The sequence below is a fragment of the Poecilia reticulata genome, linkage group LG21 (assembly GCF_000633615.1).
Source record: "Poecilia reticulata strain Guanapo linkage group LG21, Guppy_female_1.0+MT, whole genome shotgun sequence".
NCBI lineage: Eukaryota > Metazoa > Chordata > Actinopteri > Cyprinodontiformes > Poeciliidae > Poecilia > Poecilia reticulata.
Window position 1 is genome coordinate 5,253,867 of NC_024351.1, and position 25,572 is coordinate 5,279,438.

The 25,572-nt window shown below is 38.4% G+C and overlaps 1 protein-coding gene across 1 annotated transcript in view; it reads right to left on the reverse strand.

The window, feature by feature from the left end:
* Positions 1–6: 6 nt before the first annotated feature.
* The window catches only part of clvs2 (clavesin 2), a 34,612-nt gene continuing 9,046 nt past the window's right edge, over positions 7–25,572 (reverse strand). The window contains exons 3-5 of the mRNA XM_008397185.2: positions 3,938–4,048; positions 2,947–3,179; positions 7–2,175 (exon numbers count right to left, since the gene is read on the reverse strand). Coding sequence (XP_008395407.1) covers positions 2,082–2,175; positions 2,947–3,179; positions 3,938–4,048 — 438 coding nt within the window. The 3' untranslated portion in view covers positions 7–2,081. The remainder of the gene's footprint in view (positions 2,176–2,946; positions 3,180–3,937; positions 4,049–25,572) is intronic.

A 25,572-nucleotide genomic window follows, 5' to 3' on the forward strand; every position in this document is an offset into this window, starting at 1 on the left:
CAGCTGCACTGGACCCGCCCGGCTGCACTGGACCCGCCCGGCTGCACTGGACCCGCCCGGCTGCTGACATTCACTGGTCGAAGCTTTGCACTTCATTCGCCTGATGTGGAAAAACTGTAACAGCCGTTTACCAAACGGCGTCAGATGGAGCCGGATGCATTTCAAAAAACTCTAAAAATAAAACAACAGGCTGGAGCAAATGCTGAGTTAAAGCTTCTATCTTATCTATGCAGTAAATAACAAATCTCACTAATTATAACATCTGTAATCTAAATATAAAATTTAACCTAAACTCTAAGTACCCAAAGGTCTTTCTACAGAAAATAAATGTCCAAACTGTGTGGGATATGTCTGAGTTTTCCTCTCGTTGTGTTTACATAAAGAAAGAAAGTTCTGCATAAATCATTTATTACTGTCTGTGTCTATAATCTACGTTTACTAATGAGAGACATTCATGTAGTTTGGAATGTCTGCAGGTCTGCAAAGGGCCGTGAGGAGAGAAAAACCAAACGTCCAGACTTCATTTGGATTTTTGGGGGACATTTTGAGTTTCTGCCTCATGAAAAAATTAATGAATGGTTGTTTTTTTCTCAGAATTATTATTATTTTTACTTTTATTTGTCAGAATTTTGACTTTAATGCTGTGATCAAAAGTCAGAACTATGAGGAAAAAAATTATTCTGAGAAAAAACTCAGATTTCAACGTTGGCATATTTGGAACAGTGCATATAGAGAAAATGTGGAAACTTTTTGAGTTTCAAAAGTTCAACATTTGAAGTTGTTTTTTGGCAGAAATGTACTCTGTTCTTTTTTTTTTTTATTTGCAATGGCCCTAATTCATAATATGCATGTGGTAATGCTCCAAACAGATTAATATCTGTCTTAAATGAAACTGTCTTAAATTGTTTATCGATTATAAACCTATTTTAAAGGAGACCCTTTAAATCAAAGGCCTGAAATCAAACCAGACACAGAAATTTAAAAATATATATATATATACTCGTAAAAGTGAAAGCTAAATTGATGTTTTGGTCGGTTGCAAATTTTAAAGTGAAAACAATAAATAGTTTGTTTTGTAACATGAACCAATAAACCTGCAGAGCCATTTTCTGCATTATGTACATGTGATTTCCTGCAGAAGCAAAAGAAATGGTGCTCTCTATAACATCTATATCTATAAATCTTACATAGTGAAAAAACCTTTACCCTGAAGTGAAAGTGAAACTGCAGCTACTCTGTGATTTATTTAGTTTTTTGGATGAACATCATCACCCAAACATTTCCCACCTTGCAACACAAAAAGTGCCACAAAGCAAAAGAACTTTGCTTTTATAAAATCATATTTAGCCCTGATTTTAGCGGCTACGCCCATTAGGTTCTGAAAATACGACTTCTGAGGAAGAGAGCCTGCGGCTCTGTGGGTCTTCTAATGGTGGAGCGGAGCAGTTTTCTGTGACATCTGGGTCAGATGGAGAGAAAATGGCTGAAGGGGGAAAAAAGCCGATGATTCATAGAGACAACTCTTACCGTAAAGGGAGGTTTGCTTTTCCAAAAGATAACTGGAGAGAGACGGAAATTTTTAGACATTATTGTCATCGGAAAAATCTTACAAGAAAACAAGCAGCGTCTGTTTTTCTGTGGCCCCCTTCTTGTCCGTGTCCAGAGCTTTTTCTTCACAAAGATATAAAAAAAGCCTTCTGCTGTGGCCTGAAGCCCTCTTTGAAATATGCTTTGCAGTTTTCACACATCCGTCCTCCTGTAGTAACCGTGGGAACCGTTACCTCCACTCATCCCTCCGCAGCGCCTGAAGACCAGCCTTCCCTGCTCTGCTCTGGATTGTTTAAAGACTTCATATTTACAGTTTCTGGAATTGGCACTTGACATGAAACTACATAAATAAATATACTGTATAGAGGACCATCAGAAGCTCGTCGGTGTCTGGACGTGTCCCTGCTGCTTTCCGTAAAGTTTGAAGGAACGTCTTTCTGCAGGACGAGAGTCGCTTCCAGTATGTGCACAGGTACATTTTTAGGAATTGAAATACTGAACTATTTCTGCTTCTCCGCTGTAACTCTGGGCGTTTAGTCCAACGACAGCAGCGGCTGCAGGTTGTCTTCTTCACTCTTCACCTTGTCCGGTCTCTTCAGGACTCCTGGCTCCACCACCGACTGAGACCTACAGCAACAAAAACATCCAATCAGATCCGGGCAGAGCTGGGTACCAACGGCATCACCGCTTTTTACTGTTTACATACAAACTCCTATTGTGGGAGATGCAAAGAAATATTTGCAAAAAAAAAAACAAACAAAAAAAAATCTAGCACAAGTTAGACGTTTCCTAAAAGGGTTAAACTAAAATGTGAAAAATGAATGAATGAATGCCATATATTAGAAAAAATTAAAAAAGTAATCAAATAGAAGTCATATTATCTTGTGTATAGTTTTCATTCTTCCTGTATGAGTTGCTAAATGACTTGCTTGTAATAAATACAGAAATTATTTCCAAATGCTTAAACTTTAACTGGGATCATTTCACACAAACATGTCAGAACTGAAACCAGTTGAGTCAAACAGCAGAGTGTTTTTAACTATCCAGACTAAATTACCTGATGATTCATTACTTGATGATTAATTAGTGACTAATGATTCAACAATAAGTGTCGTCAGTGTGATGCCCTGCGGTGACGGTTTGTTGTGTCAGCTCAGGGTTGTTTGTCTTCCATATCATAAACACGTTTGAGTCGCATTATGTCTCATGGTGATGAGATGATTTACTGTCACAGTGGATTATGAAGCCAGCAGCAGGAAGATGCGCTGTAACAGGGGCAGTCTGGGTAAATCTGGGTTAGTTTCTGTGGTCCTATGGAAGTCAGCTTTTTGTTGAGGATTTATTTAAATCACCAAACATTTAAATCACTAAACAATCCAGTTTGATAAATAGTCTGACCTCTTCATGGTTTTTGGGGACATGTTTTTCTCCAGGTCTCTCTCCAGGTCTTGCACCGACAGAGTGTAGGACTCTGGGCAGTAGTCCGTCTCCTCGTCGTAGGCGTGGTCCAGCAGTGTGCGCGCCCACGTCCCCATATCGTACGGCGGCATCATGCCACCCAGCTCTGACGGCAGGATCTCCGGGTGGATCAGCTGGTGGAGGCTGTTCAGGTTGTTACCGTGCATGAAAATCTGCAAAAAGGAAAGAAATGCAAAGGAAGTGATGAACTGGAGGCTTAAACTTCCTGAGATTTGTTTTTGGAGTCAATGTTTTCACTCTGAATTATAAAAGAAAGGACAGGAAAGAAAAATCTGGCGTCTATTTTCTGTTAATTTGTTTGCAACATGTAAAATACATATGAAATATAATATTTGTGACATCTTTATTTAATGAGTTATAAGATTTCACATCCTAGTTAAGGTCTGTAGGATCTGACATGAGTTTTCTTTTAAAGTTTCTCTTTTCTTTCTGAGAATTGTCTGGAGTTTTTGCTCTCGGAGCGATCTGTAGCTCTCTCAAAGGTTTTCCTCTCCTTCCCTGCATTATGAGGCCTTTCACAGTGTTTGACAATGATCCGATAAAACCTTCCCAGATTAATAAGCGTCAACAGTAGCTGACCTACAAAAAGCAATTTGCTGTTTCACTGTCAGAGCCGCCATGACGTGATGAAAACAAGCAATGAGCAACGAGACTGAGCCGTGTTCACACGACCTTTACTGGGTTTAATTTGCTTGATAATTACATAAATAAAACAGAATAATAATAATAATAATAATAACTACTGCAGTGTGTGCAGAGCATTGTAAGCAAACCATTGTTGTCCTGATAAATAAAACCCCTAAAACTGAAACAAAGTGAACTTTCATTCTGTTTGCTAGTTTATCTTTTTTAAATCAATGTTTAAAGACATTTTCTTCTTTTTTTTAACATGTTGACCCTTTGGTCTTACCCTTTTCCTGGTCTTGTCTTTGAGGAAGGGTCGGATGACTGTGTAGAGGGCGTGGATGTACCAGGGCTGGTTCACAAAGTGGATCCCTCCGAATCTCGCAGGAAAACTGTCCTGTTAGAAACAGAAACATACAAACTAAATAAAGACGCAACAGATCATTTTAGCAGGAAAACAACAGTAAAAAAGGGAAAATAAATTAAATTTTAAATAATTTTACAAAAACAAAACTACTTTTAAATGATCATGTGTGGTCATGATTAAAATCATGCAGCAGTGTATGTTCCCTTTTAGACTTCAGTTGCATTCAGCACAAATTTAAGAAAACAAAACGGAAAATTTAAAAATAAACCTGCAGCCCAGTTCATTGGTCAAAAGATGAATCATTCAGATCCATCTTAATTTGAAATGTCTTATTATTTTAGTCTTTATGTGTCTTTTTATTGAAAGAAGGAAAGTTTAGGACTGTATTTGTATGCAAGTATAATTAAAACTAAAAACTAGAAAATCAGCATAAAATTAATGCTTCCTCAAAGGAGAGGTAATTAGACTTTAATTAGTTCGCTAGTAAATTTCATTTTGGAAGGAAACAAATCTGTTTTTAATCAATTAATTTTTTTTTCATTAATTTATCCCCTTCTCAATAATCAGCAGAAAAATCTTAATTGACATCACAGCAATCAGACCCATGTGATTATTGTTGTTGATAAGATTTCTGGCATTTTTACTCCGAAATTTTGACAATTTCTTTTTGGTAATAAGTGTTTGGAAACACTCTTTCCCATCACCCTAATCAATTTCCGTCAGATTCAGTTCAGGACTCTGGTTGATCCTCCCAAAACTTTAAGAATCCTTTTCATTTGTTTTATTTAAAGCCAACAGGTCTATGAAATGTCAGCTGACTGGAAAATATGAGAAAATATGGAAGAAGCTTTTATTTGACAGTCATCCAGAAGGTACTCATTTCAAATTCCTTGTGTTTTATCAACCAGTCGACGAGTTAAACTCGACCCATATAGAAAAACACTGAGACCCTGTTAACACAAAATTACCTCTGCGAGTTTCCTGTCCCTTTTCATTAGATTACTTCTGCAAAAGGCCTCTAATCGCATATTAAGTAGGAAATGGTCGGGTCTATTTTAGAGGCACCGCGGCTCAGACCCGGAGGGAAATGAGTCTGTGATGCTGCAGGTTGGCGTGCGGCATCGGAGTCCAGCACAGCCGTGTTTCCTAGAAGGCTGGACACAATTATTATAATTACAGTCCACTGCTTATGTGTCTGAGTCATAATTCGGCTGTGGTCCAATATCAAGGCGAGATTACGCTCTGATGAAAATTGCTTCGAGTGGACTTTAATCTAAAAAAGGTGGGGAAAATATTTGGCACGGTGATGGAGAGAAGAAGGAGATAAAAGAACCTGAGGTCAGTTCAAGTCTGGGCATTAAAATGGTCAAAATGGTGGAAACGTTTCTGCTTCACTTCATCTGTGAATACTGGGAAAAAAATATTTGGTCAAAGTAAAATCTGTACATTTGGGTTAAAGAAAAACAGTGAAATTAATAAAAAATTCCAACATTTGTGTCCAGAAATGACATTTTATGAGAGTTTTCATATAATGTTTTTACGTATTTTATATTTGCGTAGTTGTATCACTAAATCTGCACTGAATTTACACAGCAAAAATAAATGCATTAATTTTCTAGAATAATCAAATGAAAGATGCAAAACAAGTTGAAACTGAACACAGCTGGTGATCAAAAACAACAAAGATAATCAGAGCAACTACAGGATTTAACATGAAGCAAAGTCAAGTAATGCAACAAAAGTTACATAAAATAGAAGACATGGAAATATTAAACCACATAGGATCTGGGCAATCAAACCGATAAACGTCAAGAGACCAAATCTGACATAACTTTGTCTAACAAGACGCAATATTTTAGAGAAAGTGAAAGAAAACTCAGACAAATAAAAAAAACAATGTAAACAGAAAAACTTTACAAAATATGAAAAAATCACAATATGATGTCAGATTTCACTGCTTTGCAAAACGATTAGAATTGAACTAACAAACCTCTAACTAAAACATTTTTATAGCTTTTGCAGAAATAAACGAAACCGACAAAATAAACTTTACTCCACATGAATCCATCTGAAAAATCAATCATGCACAGAATATCCTAAAGTCCTAGTTAAAGTTCAATCCCAGAACCTTTAATGGTTTAAAAATAAAAAGGTTATGACTCACCCCCATTTGCAATTCCAAAGTAATTCTGCTTTAGTTTGGAGAGGAACACTTAAAAAAGCTTTTAGTGAATCTGTTTAACTAAGACTTAATTTTGAGAGTTAATATTTTGATTTCCAATCAGAACATAATTTTTATGTTTCTGCTGAGTAGTAATCAAAATCAAAACTGAAGTAAAACGTAGCTGGGTGGTGATCGCAGCTCAGGAAGCTAACAGTTAGCTAACCGTTAGCTAACAGTTAGCTAACAGTTAGCTAACAGTTAGCTAACAGTTAGCTAACAGTTAGCACAGCATTTTCTCCGGTGTAACAAACAGGAAGTGTTTTTCTTCTAATCTAATTTCTTTGTATGTTTTAGTTGTTTCCATCTGATTGTTCCCACAGGATTTAAACGATCTTTCATCTGCCACAGCACAGATAAGAAGCATTTTTTCTTTTAACATCTGAAAACATTTAAAGACGAAAATATGTTTTTAATTCAAACACCAGGACTATATATATTCTGTACCTACACTGGAAGAGAAATGTATTTTAGTAACCATGCAGCCGTGTTGCTGCTCTGTGTGTAAACCTCCGGCCTGCCCTTTGCCTGGCAGCCATTTTCACTTTGATGAAGAAACCTGCTGCATTATGCATGAACACCTGAAAATGGAATAAGAGCTGCAGGCTCCTGGCTGCAGGATCAACAGGATCAACAGGATCAACAGGAATCTGTAGGACTGACTTACTTTCAAACATTTTCATTTTCTGTCCCAAAGAACCAAGTAATGAGAAGGTTTCCCTTTTCTCTACAAAACAATAAAATCAACAATCAAAATTAATAGTCAGCAGATTCTAGTTATGTAATAAAAATGTGTTTTTTTTAATTTGACTCAGGCTAACTTTACACAGAAGACGGATGTATCCCAAATTGGAATTTTTTCCCATAATGTGCGACTCGTATCCGACTTTTACAAATTCCCAATTTTTCACCACAAATATTCCAACTTGAGCCACTTCCATATACGGAACGAAATCAGATACAAATCCAATAGTTGTATCCAAACTGAGATCAATAACAGATTTAATCTGACTTCAATAATAAGGTAAAGGCATAATATGTTAATGTTTAAAACGCAAGTCAAAAACAAAGAATCAGCCACCAAAACACAAAAGAACAAAAATAAACAGTAACAATTAGAATCTTTATATGGATTTTTATAGTCATTTTCATCCTCGATGGGGTTAAAAATCAACATTTTGCAGCTGAACTAGTCGATAAATAAGCAGCTTAAACATCAAGAGCTGCATTAAGAGTCAGAACCGGTTCAGCGTTTCCTTTGATGCCGGCCAGCCGCCAGGCTAAAGTCGATCCTAAAGAAATGAGAACTTTATTTCTGGATTCCTGCTGCAGGTCACTTCCTGAGGGGACGGGATGATTTTAGGAAAAAATGCTGAAGAGGCAAAACAATGACAGGAGCCTGAGAGGAGACAGTTTACAACTGGACAGCATGTTGATCTGATCAGCATCAGAAAACATTTCTGTTTTCTGATGCTGACTCATCTTCCTCCTCCTCCTCCTCCTCCTCCTCCTCCTCCTCGGAGCCTGTGGCTTCACTGAGGAAGATAAACACATTAGAAATGATTTGCTCCCTAAAGCCTGACTTGGTCTTAAAGAAATGCACCTTCCCACTTCCTGCTTCATGACATAAAGCACTCTGGCAGATTTGCCTCCAAATCTGACCCCAGGCCACAAGCAGCTTGTAGAATCTGCTAATCTTACAGACGCCGCTCTTTTCCTTCAGCAGTAATTACAGTAATGATTTTTATTGTCTCGTCGACCATGATGGATGGATTAACTTGAACATTTTGACTGCATTCGTTTCACATCAGGAGACTGACAGAAACAGGAGCTAAAGTCGCTTTTTTTTACTGATGGTTTCAATTTATTGCTCTCTCTCTGAGATGCTGCTCAAATGAAATCAATTGTTGTAAAATTGCAACGACGGTTTTATTGTTTCAGTTTTACATCCACAATAAACTAAACACACAGACAGAGTGGTGAAGTTCCAGTAGAAAATGGATCGTTGTAGATTTGAAACATAAAATAATTCTTGCAAGTTTGAATAAAACGAATAATTTCTTAAATTCTTCAAGTTGATTGTGTTTTTCTAGGTCTTTTCAACAAGAAGATGAGAAAACGGATCACTCTTCTGGTAGCTGGGTGTTTATAGTTTCATTTATAACATTTATCAACATATTTGATTTCTGTTGACTCTGATGTGTTTATGATGTAAAGCACTTTGAACGGCTTTGTTGCTGAAATGTTCTGCACAAACAAACTTCACTTCATAAAACACAAAAATAACTGATTGAATATTTTGGGTTGCACATACATTTTCCATTTTAGGAGTTTGATTTGTTTGAAAGATATTAGTGAAAATCGCAAACCAACTTTTTTTTATTGCAGGTGGCAGATCAAATTTAGGCAACTGAGGGCCGCCAAAAACTGCTCAGAGGGCTGCAAATGGCCCTCGGACCAACTGTTTAGCACCTTTTCTAATTTGATCACAAAATGACTGAGGATTTTGTGTTGTTTTTATGTTGTGGGTCGGGTTCTGCTTCTCTGACTTGATCCTTCCTGGTTCTGTAATCACACACCTGCTTCTCATCCTCCAGCTGTATAAACTACAGATTTCTCTTGCTCTCCTTTTCTTTTTGCAGACATTTCTGTTGCTTTTTGATTCTTAATTCGATCTGTTTGCTTGCAGTTTTGTTCTCTGTGACACTTAAAAAAAGAAAAGAAAGAAACAAAAATGAAGTCTTAACCAGTACAAAAATGATCTCTGTTGTTTGAAAAACTCAAAATAAACTATTGGTAATTAAAGGAATAAAGAAGCTGGACCATAAAACCAAAATAAAATATAATAAACAATGCAGGTTTTAGCAGTTTCTGTTTGTCTCATTGAATAATTGCTGTAAATTTCCACTGCAGAATATGAAATTCAACAGCAATATATTAGTTTGGAAACTGCTTTGTTAAACATGAATTTCCAGAAATATCAGCATCCACTAAAAAAATGTAATTTTTTTTTCTTAATTTTTAACAGAAATTTAACAATTGTCTTCAATTACTGCCATATACTGATTTGCAGGGGAATATTTGAGTGTTCATGTTTGGATTTTCTTGTTAAAAAATGAAATGTAGCGTTCAAGAACAGCTGCAACACTGAATCTACTTCAGGTTAATAAACCGCTGCAGGTTCAGGAAACATTTCAGGAAACCCTTCAGAGTCGCAGTGTGACTGAGAGGATTTGGGCTGGAAACGTATCAGGAGAAGATTTAACAGCCGTAGTGATGTAAATGTCTAAAATGAGCTTTAGAGCAGAGCCTGAACATGACACACAGCAGGAAACCTTTCTGATTTACGCATCCGTCATTTTTCAGATTCCACAGCTTCAGTATCTGGGTAGAACGATCCTGTCCTGAAAATGTTAGATCGTTTTGAAATGCTGAGAGCTCGGGAGTCAGCAGGCTGCCCTGATTGGGTGTAATTATGTTTGGGCTGAGGCCCAGCAGGCTGGCAAAGTTTCAGACATCAGAAATAAATAAAGATGCTACGACGGAGCGAGGCGTGTTAGCATAACACAGGGAAAATAATCCAGGTGGGAAGAGTCATATATACTGTACATGTTTTCAGGCTGTGGTGAAAAAAGGCAGAATGGATGTTTCTGAAATCTCTAATGAAATCTGAGCTTTTTAAAACTGTTTAATCAATACATCAAGCTTTTTGAAGGAGGAAACGACCTGCAAGTGTTTCTACAGGAAGATGATGCTGCAGCGAACACTGCAAAAACACAAAGTCTTACAAAGTATTTTAGTCTAGTTTCCAATGCAAATGCCTTAGTGCTTAAAATGAGGACAAAAGTAACTTACAAGTAACTTTTTCTGCAAGAATTAGGTCAATATTTCCTTAATACTGGGAAATAGGTATCAATTCCACTGGACGTTTATTAACTTATAAATATTTTCCTATAAGTAAAATAATCTGCAAGTGGAACTCATTGTTTTAAATAATGATTTATTTAAAACAAGCTCTAATATCCTGCTGAAAAGTTACTTGTAAGTCGGTTTGGAAACATTTATTTCAGATGTATTGAGATATTTGCAATTTGTGTTTTTTGCAGTGGAATCACAGAAAATCCTTATTTTCCAATATATAGTTACTTCTAAGATGGTTTTATCTTATTTCATTTGTACTGAGATATTTGCACTAGAAACTAGACCGAAATACTTAGTAAGATTTTATGTTTTAGCAGAGCAGAAGAGTTACAGTTTATCATCACAGCAGCAGCAGCAGTGACTGCAGCCGCCTGCGTAACTCAAACTGCAACATTAGCCAACGTTTTTGTCAGTGCTATTCAAAAAAATCTAATTTGAGTGATACACTGGCTCGTATTATTTCAGTTTTTAATCGTAAATGCTCTTGCAGTTATTTTCCAACACTGAAGTGCTTCTGTGCAAAGAGTCCTCAGACGTTCTGCATTGATTATCTGGCAGAGGACCAGCATCAGCAGCAAGAGGACAGAGTCAGCATCCGGTGCAGCGCTGGCTGGACGCTACAACAAAGTCAAACAGATTTATACACACACTGTAACTCTGCGTCGGCTGTAAAGCCAAAACAGCCTGAGTAATTATTTATAGAACAGATTAAAACCAATTAGGCTCAATTGATTACACATTAAATGGATTGGTTCAAACTGGCCAGCAGAGAGAAAAACCTGTGATTGTCTAATGGGGCAAAAATGGAAAAACAATACAAGGGAAACATTTCAGCGATGGATCCTGGTTGCTCTGTGTTTATCAGCAGATCCTGGAAGCTTTAAATGAGTTTCTAGTGGAGCCTGGAAGTGACAGGCTGATCATTTATTGCTTTGACAGCAGCGTGAGACGGGATGGAGTCAGATGATGGGAAACAGATTCACAGCATCGCTGGCTGACTTATCGCTCAGCACCTGTCCAGCCTCAGAGGTCGCCTCTGGAGCGATAACACAAACACACAGACTGGTGGCGCTGCAGAGGCGGCGAGTGGCATGTAAATGTGACAAGAGAGGATCGATTAGTGCTACAACGAGTTGAGCGGCATGTTGGGGACACAGATTGTCCATTTGTGTCCACTGTGTTTCTTTAAAAAATGCTTTTTCTGAAATCCAGCTTTTCTTGGTCGTTTGTCCTACTAGCTAAACGTGATCAGACGTCTCTGAACAGTTTACGACTCCAAAGCGACAAACATAGACACTACATGCAACAGCTGATTACAAAGGCATGTAAACACTGATCGCCATCTACAGGTCAGTTTTAAAGTTGAACAATAAGAGTCAGAAGATCATAAAGAGCTAAGAACAAAGGAGCGTTTAAAGCTGTTTACTTCAGTTTACATCCAGATTTACACGTTTGGTTTGCAGAATTATGATTCATGTCGGATGTGATCGTTCTGAAAACTATCAAACACATATCTGATGTATTACCCCATAAAGTAGCGGTTGGCATTTATCGTATCATTTATCATGATACATTTAAATATTATATTAATTTTGATTTACCTTTGTTATGGTAAATTCCAATTAATGATGTTTAAAACTCACCAAAACTGTTATTATTGGTGAATTCTTAAATGAGAGAAACACTAAATTTGAAAATATGCTTAAATGCATTAAGTGTGTGCAGCTTAGTGATACAGATCACACTTCTTTGTGAGAGTCATGTCCTAAAGAAACACATTTCAGAAATATGGGAATATTTTTGATTAGCAGTTTTTGTCTTGGTGGGGTTATGATCGCTGAGTTATGCTGCCAAAGCCATAAAGTTTCCAAAAAAAGAAGCAAAAAGTTCTTATTGTCATTATTGGGTGAAAATATTGGATATTTTATTGCTCAAAGCTCAAAAACTTTGGTAAAAATCTGGTGTAAGACAAAGCATGAGTGTATCCACACTATTCAGCATGATGGAGGATCTGTGATGCTGTGGGCCGGATTCTCTTCCAATGGGAATTCTTTCAAATAAAAATAGGTTTTCTCAATAAGAAAACTGATAACTGGTTACCGCGGTAACCAGTTGCTTCATTTGGATCAATGTTTATGATTTAAAGTGAGTTTGTTTCCGGTTTGTTTAAGTTTTGTTTCTTGATTGCACCAAACATTGGATGGAAATGCAGCTGATTTAGTTTCGCAGACTGAAAAGCTTCAGCAGAAAAAGAAAAGCCTTTAAGGTTTCATTGATTTAGAGACACATTTCCTGTAGCGATACAGTAAAGCGTTAAATAATTAATAAAAACACCCATAATCCACTGCTTTAATGTGCTTTTTGTTTTAGCTAGATGCTCATGTCGATTTTAAATGTAGCTCTTAAACAAAACGCCGTCTTACAGCATGTATGGATGAAAACCAGTCACTGCTTCTGTCCAGCACTCAGGGCTCAAATCTATTCATATTTATGTTCTCACTGATTGTTAGATGCAACTCTGAAGCCATTATGTTAAATATATGCAAACGTATTTCAAGAAAATGATTAAATAACTGATTATCTTCCCTTTCAACATCAACATCTTGCTGAGCTTCTGCGCCTGCTGCAGAAAAACCTGAAACAGAATCAGACATTTAGATGAAATCAATGTTTTAGCAGGCAGTGAGTCCATCAGCAGCAGCTGTTAGGCAGCTGATGTAATAAAACCTGACGTGTCTTCTACGCTCCGCGTGTGCCCGACTCCTGCTCATAAATCTTTTTTTTTTCCCCCGTCGTGTTTTTTCTGAGGCTCGGTACAACACAGGTTGATGAGTTCCCTCCGTGTTCTGCTCTGCTTCTGTCACTTTTAATCCACATTAAATGAAATAACGTGCTCAAAGGAGGAACAGACGCAGTTCAAAACGGGGGCCAGCGGTTATGGGAGGGCTTTTTTTTTTAAAGTGTAGCCTGCAGTGATGACTTTGTTTGCTCCATTCAGAAACCTCCTTTACGGGAAAACAGAGTGGACTTAATCTGGAAAATGGGAGAAATCAAGGATGAGACTTTCAGGAAAAATTTGACATATTTCTGCTGCTTCAGTTTGGCCTGAACTCTTTTTACCAACTTCAACAGAAAAAACCTTTCTTTGATTTTATTTCTATTTGCTTCTAGAGATGAAGGAGGGTGTGTGTTTCTGACTTTGGGCTTTTTCTACCCTCAGCTGGTTTCTCCAATCAGTCTTCCTCTCATCTCGGCAGTTCTTCTTCTTCGTCTCCGTTTTTTTCTCTCAGACCTTTTAGCCAATCAGACCAATTCACCTGTGCTCTGCTGCTCGGAGCATTCAACCCATTTGTCTGTGTTCTGTTACAGAGAAGAAGATTTTTTTATTTTACAAGGCAACCAGTAAAAACGGATAAAGAAATAACCGGAACAGACGAGGCGATCTCTGTGTTCACCAGCGATTCTGAGATGTTTCAAACAGGTTATTGAGTTTTTCTGCTGTAAATCAGTCACATTGTGTAGGTTGCTACAAGAACATAGCAATAAAACCAGTGGTATAACTTGGCTGTGATAAATTATTCATAATGTAAGCATTAACAGGAAAATAAGATGACAAATTATCCAATGTCACCTAAATTACTTCTAAATCTATTCCACCTGCAGTCATTTAGTTGTGCTTTTTAAAATCTGAAGAGCTCTGAAGTGTTTAAATGTCTAGAAATGAATCTAGAAAACCTTTAATAATTAAAATGTGACAGTTTTCCCCACTGAGGATTTAAAGGATCAATCCGTCCCATTGTCGAGTTTTACACTCTTTTTTTCTCCCGTAGCTCTAACAGTGTTCATGTGTTTTTTCCTTTGTTAAATATCTAACTTCATTGTTTGCAGAGTTCTCTGACATGATCACTTCACTCAGGCAGTTATTCTGTTGTAGATAATATTTAACATGGTGACCACAGCCTTCAGCTGCAAAACCAGCCAAACTCTTCATCCAACCTCCACAGCACTATCAAGTAACTATGCTAACTTCAGTTGTTATAAATATGCTATATGTATCAAATATGGCTTAAAATTAGGTTTGTAATTTAATGTCTTGAAATTGGGCCTCTGCCCCTTTAAGAAACTCCGGCTCTTTCAGAAACTCCGCCTTCAGGAAGTCACCACAACATGGCTGCTCTATTAACCCTGAAACAATGATTTGATTTAATGAGATGCTCAGTTCCACCAGCTGTTTGCTAATTGCTGCTAGCTAGTCTGAAGGAGTTGAGTGGAATAGTTGCAGGAGAGGGCTGCTCTGAAGGGTTGCCATGGAGATTAGAGGATTTCTCAAACATGCGTGGCAGAATCAAAGCAACACTCCAGTTTTTTTTATGAGATAATAACATTATAACATGACGTAAAGCTCAGAAAAGCGTATTTTACATAACACTGCTGTAAATCATCCTCCATGTACAGTGGCTCCTTTTACTGTAATTACTAAAACAAACAAGCTGCCGAGCGTCATTAACATTCACAGGTTCTTCACTTCACTGCTTCACTGAGTGCTGAGAGGTAATCAGGCTGTTAATGACATCATTCAAGAGCTACTTCAGGAATTATTAAGAAGCGTTTGGCTTTTTTCTTTCCTGTGTTTAATGGGTGTATCATGATGCTGCTGGTTGTCTTCCTGCTGGCCTGCATCCTGGCGTGTTTGAGGCAGTTGACCTGCCTGTGTACAGATCGCTCTGAGCCTCAAAGGATCTTGTTGTCCTGCCAAACAAACAGAAGGAGGGAACAAGGTGCAGCGACACAGAACTGCTTTGGACCGAGATGCTGAGATCATCACTGCGTCGCTATTTCTGAAGCTCCTGAAGATTTTACACCGCGCTGTTAACTGACCCGGTTGCAGAAATCTGTGGTCTGCGTGAATGACACCCCTGATGGCGATCTGAACGAACCCTCTGAGAAATTCATTTTTTATTGCAGCCGTGTAACCTGATGAGCTTTGGAGGTTTTGTACGTCCCTTAAGATCCGCCTCACTGCGTGGTGACAACAGTCCTGATTATTGTCCTGCCTTGGCTGAAACTCTTCCTATCTGCATGTTTAGGTGTTTCCAGATATGGAGATCAACATCATCTGCTTCACGCCAACCCATGTTCTCCTGTCTTTCTACTATTTGAGGAGCTGCTGTTACATCCTGTTCTCTCACACAAATAACTGTGCCATTATTGGTACTTTTTCAAGCAGAATGTGTGACTTTAAGTGAGATTGCGCAACTTTGATTTATTAAAAGATTTATTAAAATTTCATGTTTTGTATGTTTTTGTACTTTAAGTTTCCACCACTTCTAAAATCAACCCAGGCGTTTAAAAGAAAGGCAAAAACAAACAAAAAACCACTCAGCTGTTTTTCGGCAATGAATTAGAGATTTTTTTGATGTCTGGAAAATGAGCCATTTCAAAAACTTCTGGAATGTAACGTCACAAATCAGGAGGCACGTCTGCATTCTTGTTGGTTGTCCAGGAGGCTACACTTCTGCTTTTCAAAGATGTACAGTTGTGTAATTGTGCATTTGTTTTTTACCATTTTCATGTGTGAGTGTAAACACTGAATTGGGGGCGTGGCCAGCAGCAGCTTATTTGGATTTAAAGTGACAGCAGCCTTAAAACGTCTCATTCTGAAAGGAAATGAAAATAGTCAGAACTGAGCAGACTAAAATGTCATCATCTAAGAAGGATTTTGTGCAAAAAAGGTAATTAACATGTTTAGTTTCACCCAAAGACACATCCTAATGTGTTCAACAAAGCATAATTAAAGGCTTTAGAGTTAAAACTTATGAAGGATGCTGTAAACTCACAGCAGTATCGTCTTAATCTTGATAATCAGACCTCTGGTCCTCTCTCTGTCATGATCCGTGTTTCTGTGTGTTTATTTTTGAGTTTTTCTGTGTGATCCTGTTCCCTGTGAGTCCTGGTCTTCCCCGTTGATTGTCTCCCAGGTGTCTCGTTCCCTTGATTACCCCCATGTGTATTTAGTCCCACCTGTTGTCTGTGTTCTTCTTCGGATCCTCGTCGGTCGTCATTCGTCTAACGTCGTGAGTACCAGTCTGTTTCCTTGTGCTCCCTGTTGTTCTCTACCTCGACATCTACCATTAAACTCATCACTTCATCTACATCCTGGGTCTCCTGCGTTCCGTCTCTCACCACCACCAACCAAACCTTGACACTCTCTAGTGGTAAATGGGTGAAAGTGCTTTTAGGGTACATCGTGAGCTACTTGTCAGTCCATCATAATTCACAAAACCTGTTTATTTAAAAAGCTGTGGTCTGTTGAAAGGGAAACATGCCAATAACTGTGATTAACTCCAGATTTCTCCACCGGGCTGAAAGGGTTAATGATTGGAGCCCCAGGAACATGACGGACCCAACTAATCATCTAAAAGTTAATGAGCTGTTGTCAGCGTGGCTTCAGGGAACAGAACCATCACATCTGTAGAAAAGTTCAGCCTCCTTTCAGATAGAGAAACCCTCTGAGGTTTACACACCCTGAAGACCTGGGCTGCATTTATCACAAGGAAAAACCAAGAATGCGTCCAAATCCAACACCAAACGCAGCTGAAGGAATGTTTTTTTAAACTATATGCAGCATTTATTTGAAACCAATAAAGAAAAACTGACTTTAGATTGATAATTACTTGGTAACAAATACTCAGCTGATTATGGTTCCTTTTCCTTTTTTGAAAGTGAAGAACAGAAGGAAGTTTCTGCATCACATCGCTAACAGACAGAATATTCAAGGGTCCAATAAACCTGCTGGGTTGTTTGTTCGGCTCAGAGACTCAGGTGAGTTTAAACACATAATCTAAAAGCACTTTTAGCCTCAGCCTCGGATTTTAAAACAGCAGCTTTCTCAACGTCTTGCTGCAGGGACCAATTTTTGCATACTGCCAGTCAAAGTGACAGATGTTTAAAAAATTTGATATTTTCAAGCTGCACAGGCTTTTGGAAAGCTGGACGCCTGAACTGCCTTTTGGGAGGAAAACATCTGATTTGTCTGACAGAACAAATGACCCATAAAGCAACAAATAAGACCAAAAGTAAAAACTTGGAATCCTCTGTATGTGTTTTTTTTCTAAACAGCCACCGGTTTGACGCCGACAGGCGATATTTACGAGTCGTCCTCCGCAGTCAATGCCACTCTGGTGAATTTGTTTAAAAACTCAGAGGGTTTTTGCATAAATGTGTTGAGTGGAAGTTTGGCTGCTGAGTCTGTGAACCTGCAGGCTGTAGAGATGCAGTGCAGCTGCAGAAACACGAGGAAAGTTTTTCCTGTTTTAATGGGAAACCATGTTGGAGTTTTCCTGAGTTCTGCCTCGGTTTAAACCCGACCGTCCTGCATCCATTTAAAAGCACCACGACCTGCTTTGCAGTTACTTCTGTTATAAATGTTCTCAATTATCCATCCATCCATTTTCTCTCACCCTTGTCCCTCAGTGGGGTCGGGAGGGTTGCTGGTGCCTCTCCAGCTAACGTTCCGGGCGAGAGGCGGGGTCACCCTGGACAGGTCGCCAGTCTGTCACAGGGCAACACAGAGACACACAACCATGCACACACACACTCACACCTAGGGGCAATTTGGAAAGGCCAATTAACCTGACAGTCATGTTTTTGGACTGTGGGAGGAAACCGGAGTACCTGGAGAAAACCCACCATGCACAGGGAGAACATGGAGACTCCATGCAGAAAGACCGGGGCCGGGAATCGAACCCAGAACCTTCGTGCTGCAAGGCAACAGCTCTACCAACTGCGCCACTGTGCAGCCCCTGTTCTCAATTAAATGTATTATTTAGGATTAGCAGGTAAATACCATATGAAAGCTTTATGTCTTTTGATGGAAAACGTGAAATTATTATAATTTTATGAGGTCTGAGAGTCTTGCAGAAAACACCAACTAATTGCATCACTAAAGGTTGGGAAATCTGAAGCTCTGCCTCTATTTTAAGGGCATGAACAAAGAACTGACGTTGTTTTCTGGTCCACACTCAAATTACACACACTTGGATGTGATTTCTTATTTTTCTTTCTTGTATTTTTGGCTGAGAACACAAACTATTGGCAGCTTCTCTTTGAAATTATCCTCAAAACCTCAGATCAGCCAAACTCTCAGATCAGAAGCTTATTTTACAGAGATGGGGGAACATTTGGTGAGAGCGTCCCCGTCTGCAGCGAACAGATAACAAGCAGGATGCAGAGTTTAAGTCGAGACGACACTGTTTGCAAAGCCAGATCTGGTAAACAGCTTCTTCACTCACATCAAACTTCAGTCAGTCTCTATTTCTAGGTTCTTGACGCCAACAATAAACTTTCCAGTTTGCATTTCAGGATCTAATGATTTCAAAATAAGTTTTCACACATTCACTTCAGCAGAATTCAATAAATCACACATCTCAGGATTCCTTCAGCCTTAATTTATCTGAAATGAGTCTGAAACAGACGTGTCATATTGTGCTGACTGCAGTGGATCCTCCTGGTGTCAGGAAGCAGCGCGCCTCTCTTCTTCTCTTCATGCATAATCTACTGGCTTATTGGCACCATTTTTACAGGAGTCCCAGTTATTTTGGAGGTCTGTGTTACATAACAAAGCTAATGCAGAGACTCTTCTGGGATTTCACTGTAGATTTGAACAAAGGCTGCAGATGTTTAGGTTTTATTGTTGGACAATTTGATTTTTCTGTTTTCATATGTTGAGCCTCATATTTATGTTCACATTTCAGTTAAAGTCGAGGATACTTGACATTTTTTGCATATTTTTATCCTAAATTTATTTTCTCATTGAGAGCAGAACACTCCTAAACCCTTGAAGCTGTTTACAGCTCTGACTGTAGATTTACAGAGTTCTGCTGTCTATTCATGGCCTTGAGAGTTTTCTGTGGAATGTAAGTCCAGATAGTTTGCCCATTCACTAATTTTATGAGAGCATATCTCAAATATTTTAAATAAAATGCAGAAGCTGAAATACCAGAAGCAATGCAACTTCACTGGCTGCAGCAGATTCCAGGAGCGCCACGAGTTTTCCTCCTTTTGCGCTACAAAAGGAGCGCAAAAGGAGGCATTAATGCATATTAAGTTTTATATTTTCAATTCAAATGTATTTAATCAAGAAGAGTACAGTAAACAATTAGACATGTTAAAAACAAAGCAATCTTGTACATAGGTTTTCTAGCTTGAGGCTAATTTGCAAACCAAGTCCTTCATCAAGTCTTTATAAAAAGACAGCAAAATTAAAATGATAGATTCCTGTCACACCCACGCAGACAAATACGCTGAATTTCTGCGGTTAGAAAACTAATCTCTCTTTTTATGCCATTTCTTGATTTTATGAATATCAATGCACTTTCTTCATGCCCAATATTTTCCATTTTAATAGGTTTCTAAGAGAAGTTCACCTCTGTGTGACGTCAGAATTATGACCAGTGGAGCCAAGAAGTCAAGTCTTGATCATTAACTAAACGATCCTCTGATCAACCTGCAAATGTAAAGTTTGCATAAAAATATATAAGAAGGAAGCATCGTTATTTATTATTATTGTTTAACCTTTATTTCACGAGGAAAATCCTATTAGGATTAAAAATCTGGTAGCTGCAGCTGATCAACTGTGATTTTGTCAATTTTACTCAAACTACAAGTTGGATTTTCACCAGTTTTTTCATTAGATTTTGCATCTACTGGTAAAAAGGTTTTTTGCTTTCACATCTTTACCAGTAGAGCAGAAAAGAAACCAATACATTTATATTTATTAGTTACAGAAACAAGTTTTTTTTTCTTCTATTTCCATTATGAATTGTCAAAATTCGATGAACTTGATGCAAATCTACAAGATTATTATAAAACAAATGGGAAAAAGGTCAAACCCCAAAAAGATTCCCACGCCGTTTCTCCCTTTGTTCTGCCAGCTAATCACACATCATCTATTTACATGACTCACGGTACATTTACAGTCTCCCACGTCGCTGACGCTCGATTACCGAGGGGAAGAAAACGGCGGAGAATTACGGAGCGGCCTGTTTTCTGTCTCAACACACAACAAAAGGGAGCCCATCTGGAGGAGAGGGCAAAGCAGATAGCGAGGCAGTAGGACATGTTGCCGTGGTAACGAAGCAAGGGTGGGATGAAGCAGGAGGGGGCCTTGGAAGGCGGAGGAAGAGGAAGAAAGGCGGGGGGTTAAGAGGAAGGCTGATGATGGTTGTTTGAGTAGAAAAGTGAAGAAAACTGAAGACGTTTTCGATTCGCTCAGATTTTTGATTTTAGCAGGAAAACGGAGCGTCTCTGGTGCAGATGACTGACTGACTGATGCTTCAACTAAATCAATAACTACGTGGCTGAACGCTGCTGTCGTTGCAGACAAAAGGCTCTGCCACACCATTGTCTCTGCTGAAAGAAGGATGGAGTGGCTGAAGGGAGGCAGAGAGGAGGAACGGGAGGGCGATGATGTTATTAAAGAAAGAGGTGGGGGAGGGGGAGGAACACAGAAAGTGAAAGGTGGGAGGCCAGAGAGGAGGAGCGATCACTTCACCACATCAACTCCTTTTCTGACCAGGGAACTGAATATTTTCTCCATTTCAGCTTCATTTGCTTCACAATTTACCGAGTTTTATTTCACATTTATTCACTAAAAAGGTCAAAGTTTAACATTTTTTTTAACTAAACTTTGTCCCATTTCTAATCTGAGCAGCAGATTAATGGCGTCCACTGAAAGGAGTCCCAGACGTGACAAATGTGTTTGATTGTTGGACCGTCTGACCGTCGGTCGGTTTGTCTGCGCCGTTGTTTCCTGCTGGACACAAATAATGGGCTCAGTTAAAGGGGCTTTTAGCTCATTGATAAGACGCTGCGTGATTGATATTTGATCAATATCAGGACAGAACTTGCTGATGTTTCAGCTGTAATTGGCATGTAGCAGGCGCCACCAAGCGCTCGGCTTCAGCCACGTTGTCCGCAGTAAATGTTTTTACTGCAGATCTCCAGCTGAGCCAGGCTGCCTCTTGTTCTTATACAGGTTAAAGTTCAACTCGGCCTGCAGGACCGAGTTGAACTCTACCAAGCTGGTGACCTTACAGCCTGCCACCCAGGGGAAGGATGCTGCTGTTGTCAACTTCACACGTTTCATCCAAGACTTACATCAGGAATACATTGATGCTTCACAAAATGTTTCATTTCTTCTCATTGAGCCTCATTTAAAGTTTGTTGTATGAAAATACAAACATCTAAACAATTTTTTCAGAATTAAAAACTAAAAGTTTTCAGGAAAAATGTTTTGATTTCACTTCACTAGGTGTTTTTTAAAATGGCTGCTGCACAAAGCCAACTTTTATTCTCTTCTAAACACCAAACCAGGTGTTTCAGTATATGTTTAAACATTTCCATGTATTTAATCATGGCTAAGGCTCATGATAGACAAAAAGAATGAAAGAAAGGATGAGAATAAATAAAAAAATACCCAAAGTAGCTTACAACAGGTGGAATTATTGTCAGGTATAAATAAATAAAAGAAAAAAACACTGTTCAGAAAACTCAGGGACGTTTTGCAGTCAGAACATAAATATTAAGCTGGTTTGTTTTTAGATCATATTCTACATCATGGGTTATTTTACATATTATTAGAAAATGTATACATTTCTGCCTTTTTTATACTAGGCTATGTGCTTCAATGTATTTATGCAGCTTTTTATCGACTCGTGAGATGATGAGATGCAATTAGATGAATAAAAGAACCTGATCAATCAAACTTCAAAACTGTTTTCTCCATTTCCGTAATGGACAAATATGTAATATGTAATATGCAACACATAGAAATATAATATCTGATTGCAGAAACATGGATCTTACCAACTGAATAATTCAATGTTATTTAATTTTTGTTCCAGAAATTACTCTAAAATCTAAAAAAACTCTTCAATGATTTAAAGTGGAGCTGTCGGTTAGCGTGATCTACACATGATGAGCGGATTGGATCCTTGTACTTTACGCCACATCGTCATGGAAACACACAGCAGCTGTATTTGCACATCTCCCAGAGTTTTCCTTCCATGGATCCAGCAGCTGGTAAGAGGCCGGTTAACTGTCGGAGTGAGAAGACGGCTCATTCATTACTGTGATGGATCACGTTCAGAACGCGAGCCGAGCTTTGACCTCTGGAACAACATGGCTTCCCAGCATGCAAGGCGGTTCTGGTCCGCTGGCCCTTTAACAGGCTGCAGGGTCGCATCAAAAACCAGAGAAATAAAACGACGAGACATTAAAATGCAGTCATTAACTCTGTTAATTTGCGTGCATATTCTGAAAGAGGCTGCTGTAAAATAAGCAGCTGTTTGCTTCAGACTGGAAGCCAACAGATAATTCATGAGGATTTTTCTGATTTGCTATTCGAGGTTTTAATCAGTTCAGTTGCTTAAAAAATCCCTTAAATTATTAATAAACATTAAAGAATCATGTAAAATGTTAGGAAAGGCTGCATATTTTAACTGATCATTTTCTTTCTGCACAGAAGAGATTGTAATCCAAGTGTTATGAAAGCAAATGGCCCCAAAAGTTAGATTTAAGGTCATGTTTCTGATCTGCTGCTGAGCCGTTGGAGTTTTATTGGAACATTTTCTTGAGTGACTTTGTCTTTTTGATTGTTTTAAAACAATCCGAAATGCTAAACTGACGTATGCAAAACACAAATTTCAAACTTGTTCTGAGGAGAAAAGCAGATTCTGGACACTTGGAACTTTAATCCCTGAGTGAAAATGTAATCCTGCAGGATTATGACTGGATGGTTTGAATCCCATCATCCAGTGTTTCACCTCCTCTGTTTTCTTGGATTCTTCAGCATAATCTCTTTTATGGAGGTGAAAAAGTGCAGGTGGAGGTGTGAATAGTGATGTAATGTTTTTACTGTATTGACTGTCTGCAGAAAAAGCAGCTGGTTTATTTAAATGTTGACTGTAAATACTTTCACTCATGCAGCTAAACGCTCCAGTTTGATGACATTATTTCTATATTTACTTATTGACAGAGCAAACCATTTTACTGTAGCTTGATATCTTATTACATAATTGCGTTGATGTGTTACAACTCAATGCTTAGCACAAAATATTTCATTAAAAATAGGAAAAACAGGTTCAAGTGAACAAACCTTCTCTTTGGAGCTCTTCTGTTTGAGATTTCTTACACGTTATGTTTGTTACTTTTTGTGTTTTGCATCGTTATATCCAACCGGTTTGAAATTAAAAACAGCTAATGAATGAATGAAAGCTTGAAAAAATGACACTATGCGTTCTTTACATGCATGTGAACGCTGATCCATGCGCACGTAACGAAAACATGTTCACTGGTTTCCAAATGTTGCTGAGTGATTGTCTCTCACATAACTCAACTTTTACGTTTCAGTGCAAATAAATAATCCACAAAATGATTTTATTAATCAAATTTGGCTTGAAAACTTTCCCTAAATGTCATTTGTTCACAGAATAGTACAAATGGAAAACCAGTATTTAAATGTGAAACTTGTTGTTTGCAAATCATTTCATAATTCTAATTTTACACGCTAATAAAACACCAGATGGTTAACTATGAATGTTAGTTCAAGTTTGTTACCTGGAGAAATTATAAATAGACTTTTTAAAATGACGGTGGTCAAACTGCAGCACATTATCATGATCGTCTCAGAAAGAGACCAAAACCAGTAAAGATCCAGTCACTGGGAGGGAATTACATCAATATTCCAGTTTAAAATAATAACTTGTCAAAGCTTTGATCATTTTAATGTAGCACTTAGACAGTAAAAAAAAACAACAGCAAAGTAGTTTGATTGGATTTACATCAGATATTATTATAACATGTAATCATATTATTATTTAAATGGTATTAAATGCATCCAAACACCAAAAGCACAGATGGTTGAGGTCGTGACACAGTCAGTGTTTGTCTTCTTCGAAATAAGGCCAATTTTTGCCAAATTACATTTAACTGATCAAATCTGTTTATCACATGTAGATAATTGATAACATTAAACATGACTGCTGTTAGACATCCATCATCTTTAGTGTCAAAACTCCGTCTTTGGGATCTGATCTGTTTGAATCTGTTGTTTAGCTGCAGGTTTCTGACTGGAAGCTCATTCAGTGACCTTTCCCGTTTCTCTGGTTCCCGTCTGTCTAGACTTCACAGCCAGAGGCAAAAAAAGACCCAGAAGAAAGTTGTGAGAAAGACTAGAATTACAGAGCAGATGAGAAGCCTTGAGGATCCGACTCGGACTCGGCTCGGCTCTGCACACGATGCGGAGCTGCAAATTGGATTGTGAGGGATGTGGTCTGCATGCTGGATCAGGGTCGGCGTGACATGAGCAGAACCGAAGCACAGCGAGCATCAGGTGTCGTTTGGGTTTGTTTTACAATAACTCATGTTCATTTTGTTTTGTTTGTTTAAAAAAATGAAATGACTGGCACATTTATGACAGATTCTGATGTGAAAATACAGACTAGATCGCAGCTGTCGCAATAACTGGATGATAAATTGTCTCAAAAATTATTAGGATAATTGAGAATGTTGTCATTTTACAATTATAATGTCATAATGATGCAAGTTTTTCCTTCTCAGAAACTGAAGCTTCATTTTGCGAAAAAGACTCAACATTAGAACCAGAAGATATTTCTGAAATCTGACAATATTAAATATCAGAATGTAAATTATCAAGCTCATTTCATTAATTTATTAAATGCTTATTTAAATAAAAAAACTTAAGATGAAACATAAATAAATACGAGATGCTGTTGATACCCACGTTAGTTTCTCTTATAGATATTTATGAGTCCAGAAATCAGACGATTCCTTCAGAAACAAAAGCGAACCTGATCCACGGCTTCAGAGCTGAAGTTGGTGTTTCAGGTGGGAGTTAATTGAACGATGCGCCGGGTGTAAAGCTGCCATCATGCGACTGACGGCGCTGCAGAATGAACTGCATGGCTGCCATTCTGCTGCTTTAAAGTCTCCAACCTGAAGTGACTCACTCTCCTCTGTCTGATTCTCACCGGAGTGAGTCGGCCTCTCCTCTGCTGCTCTAACAACTCAGAAAGAAGAATCAGAGTTAGAACTGTGATGGTGCCACAGAGGAGGAGTCTTTATTCGCTGAGGTGTGGATTAAATCTCGTTTAAATGGACGACTCTCAGTCATTAATCCATTCAATTCAGCAGGAGACAAACAGCAGGGAAGGATTTCAGTAAAGAGCTGATTTGTTTCATTTTGTGCTTAAATATCAGAAGCTAATTTCAGATTCACATGAACACTCAACGCTCTGCACAGCAAGACTCCGCGTGTGTGTGTGTGTGTGTGTGTGTGTGTGCGTGCGTGTGGGTGTGTGCGTGTGGGTGTGTGTGGGTGTGTGTGTGTGTG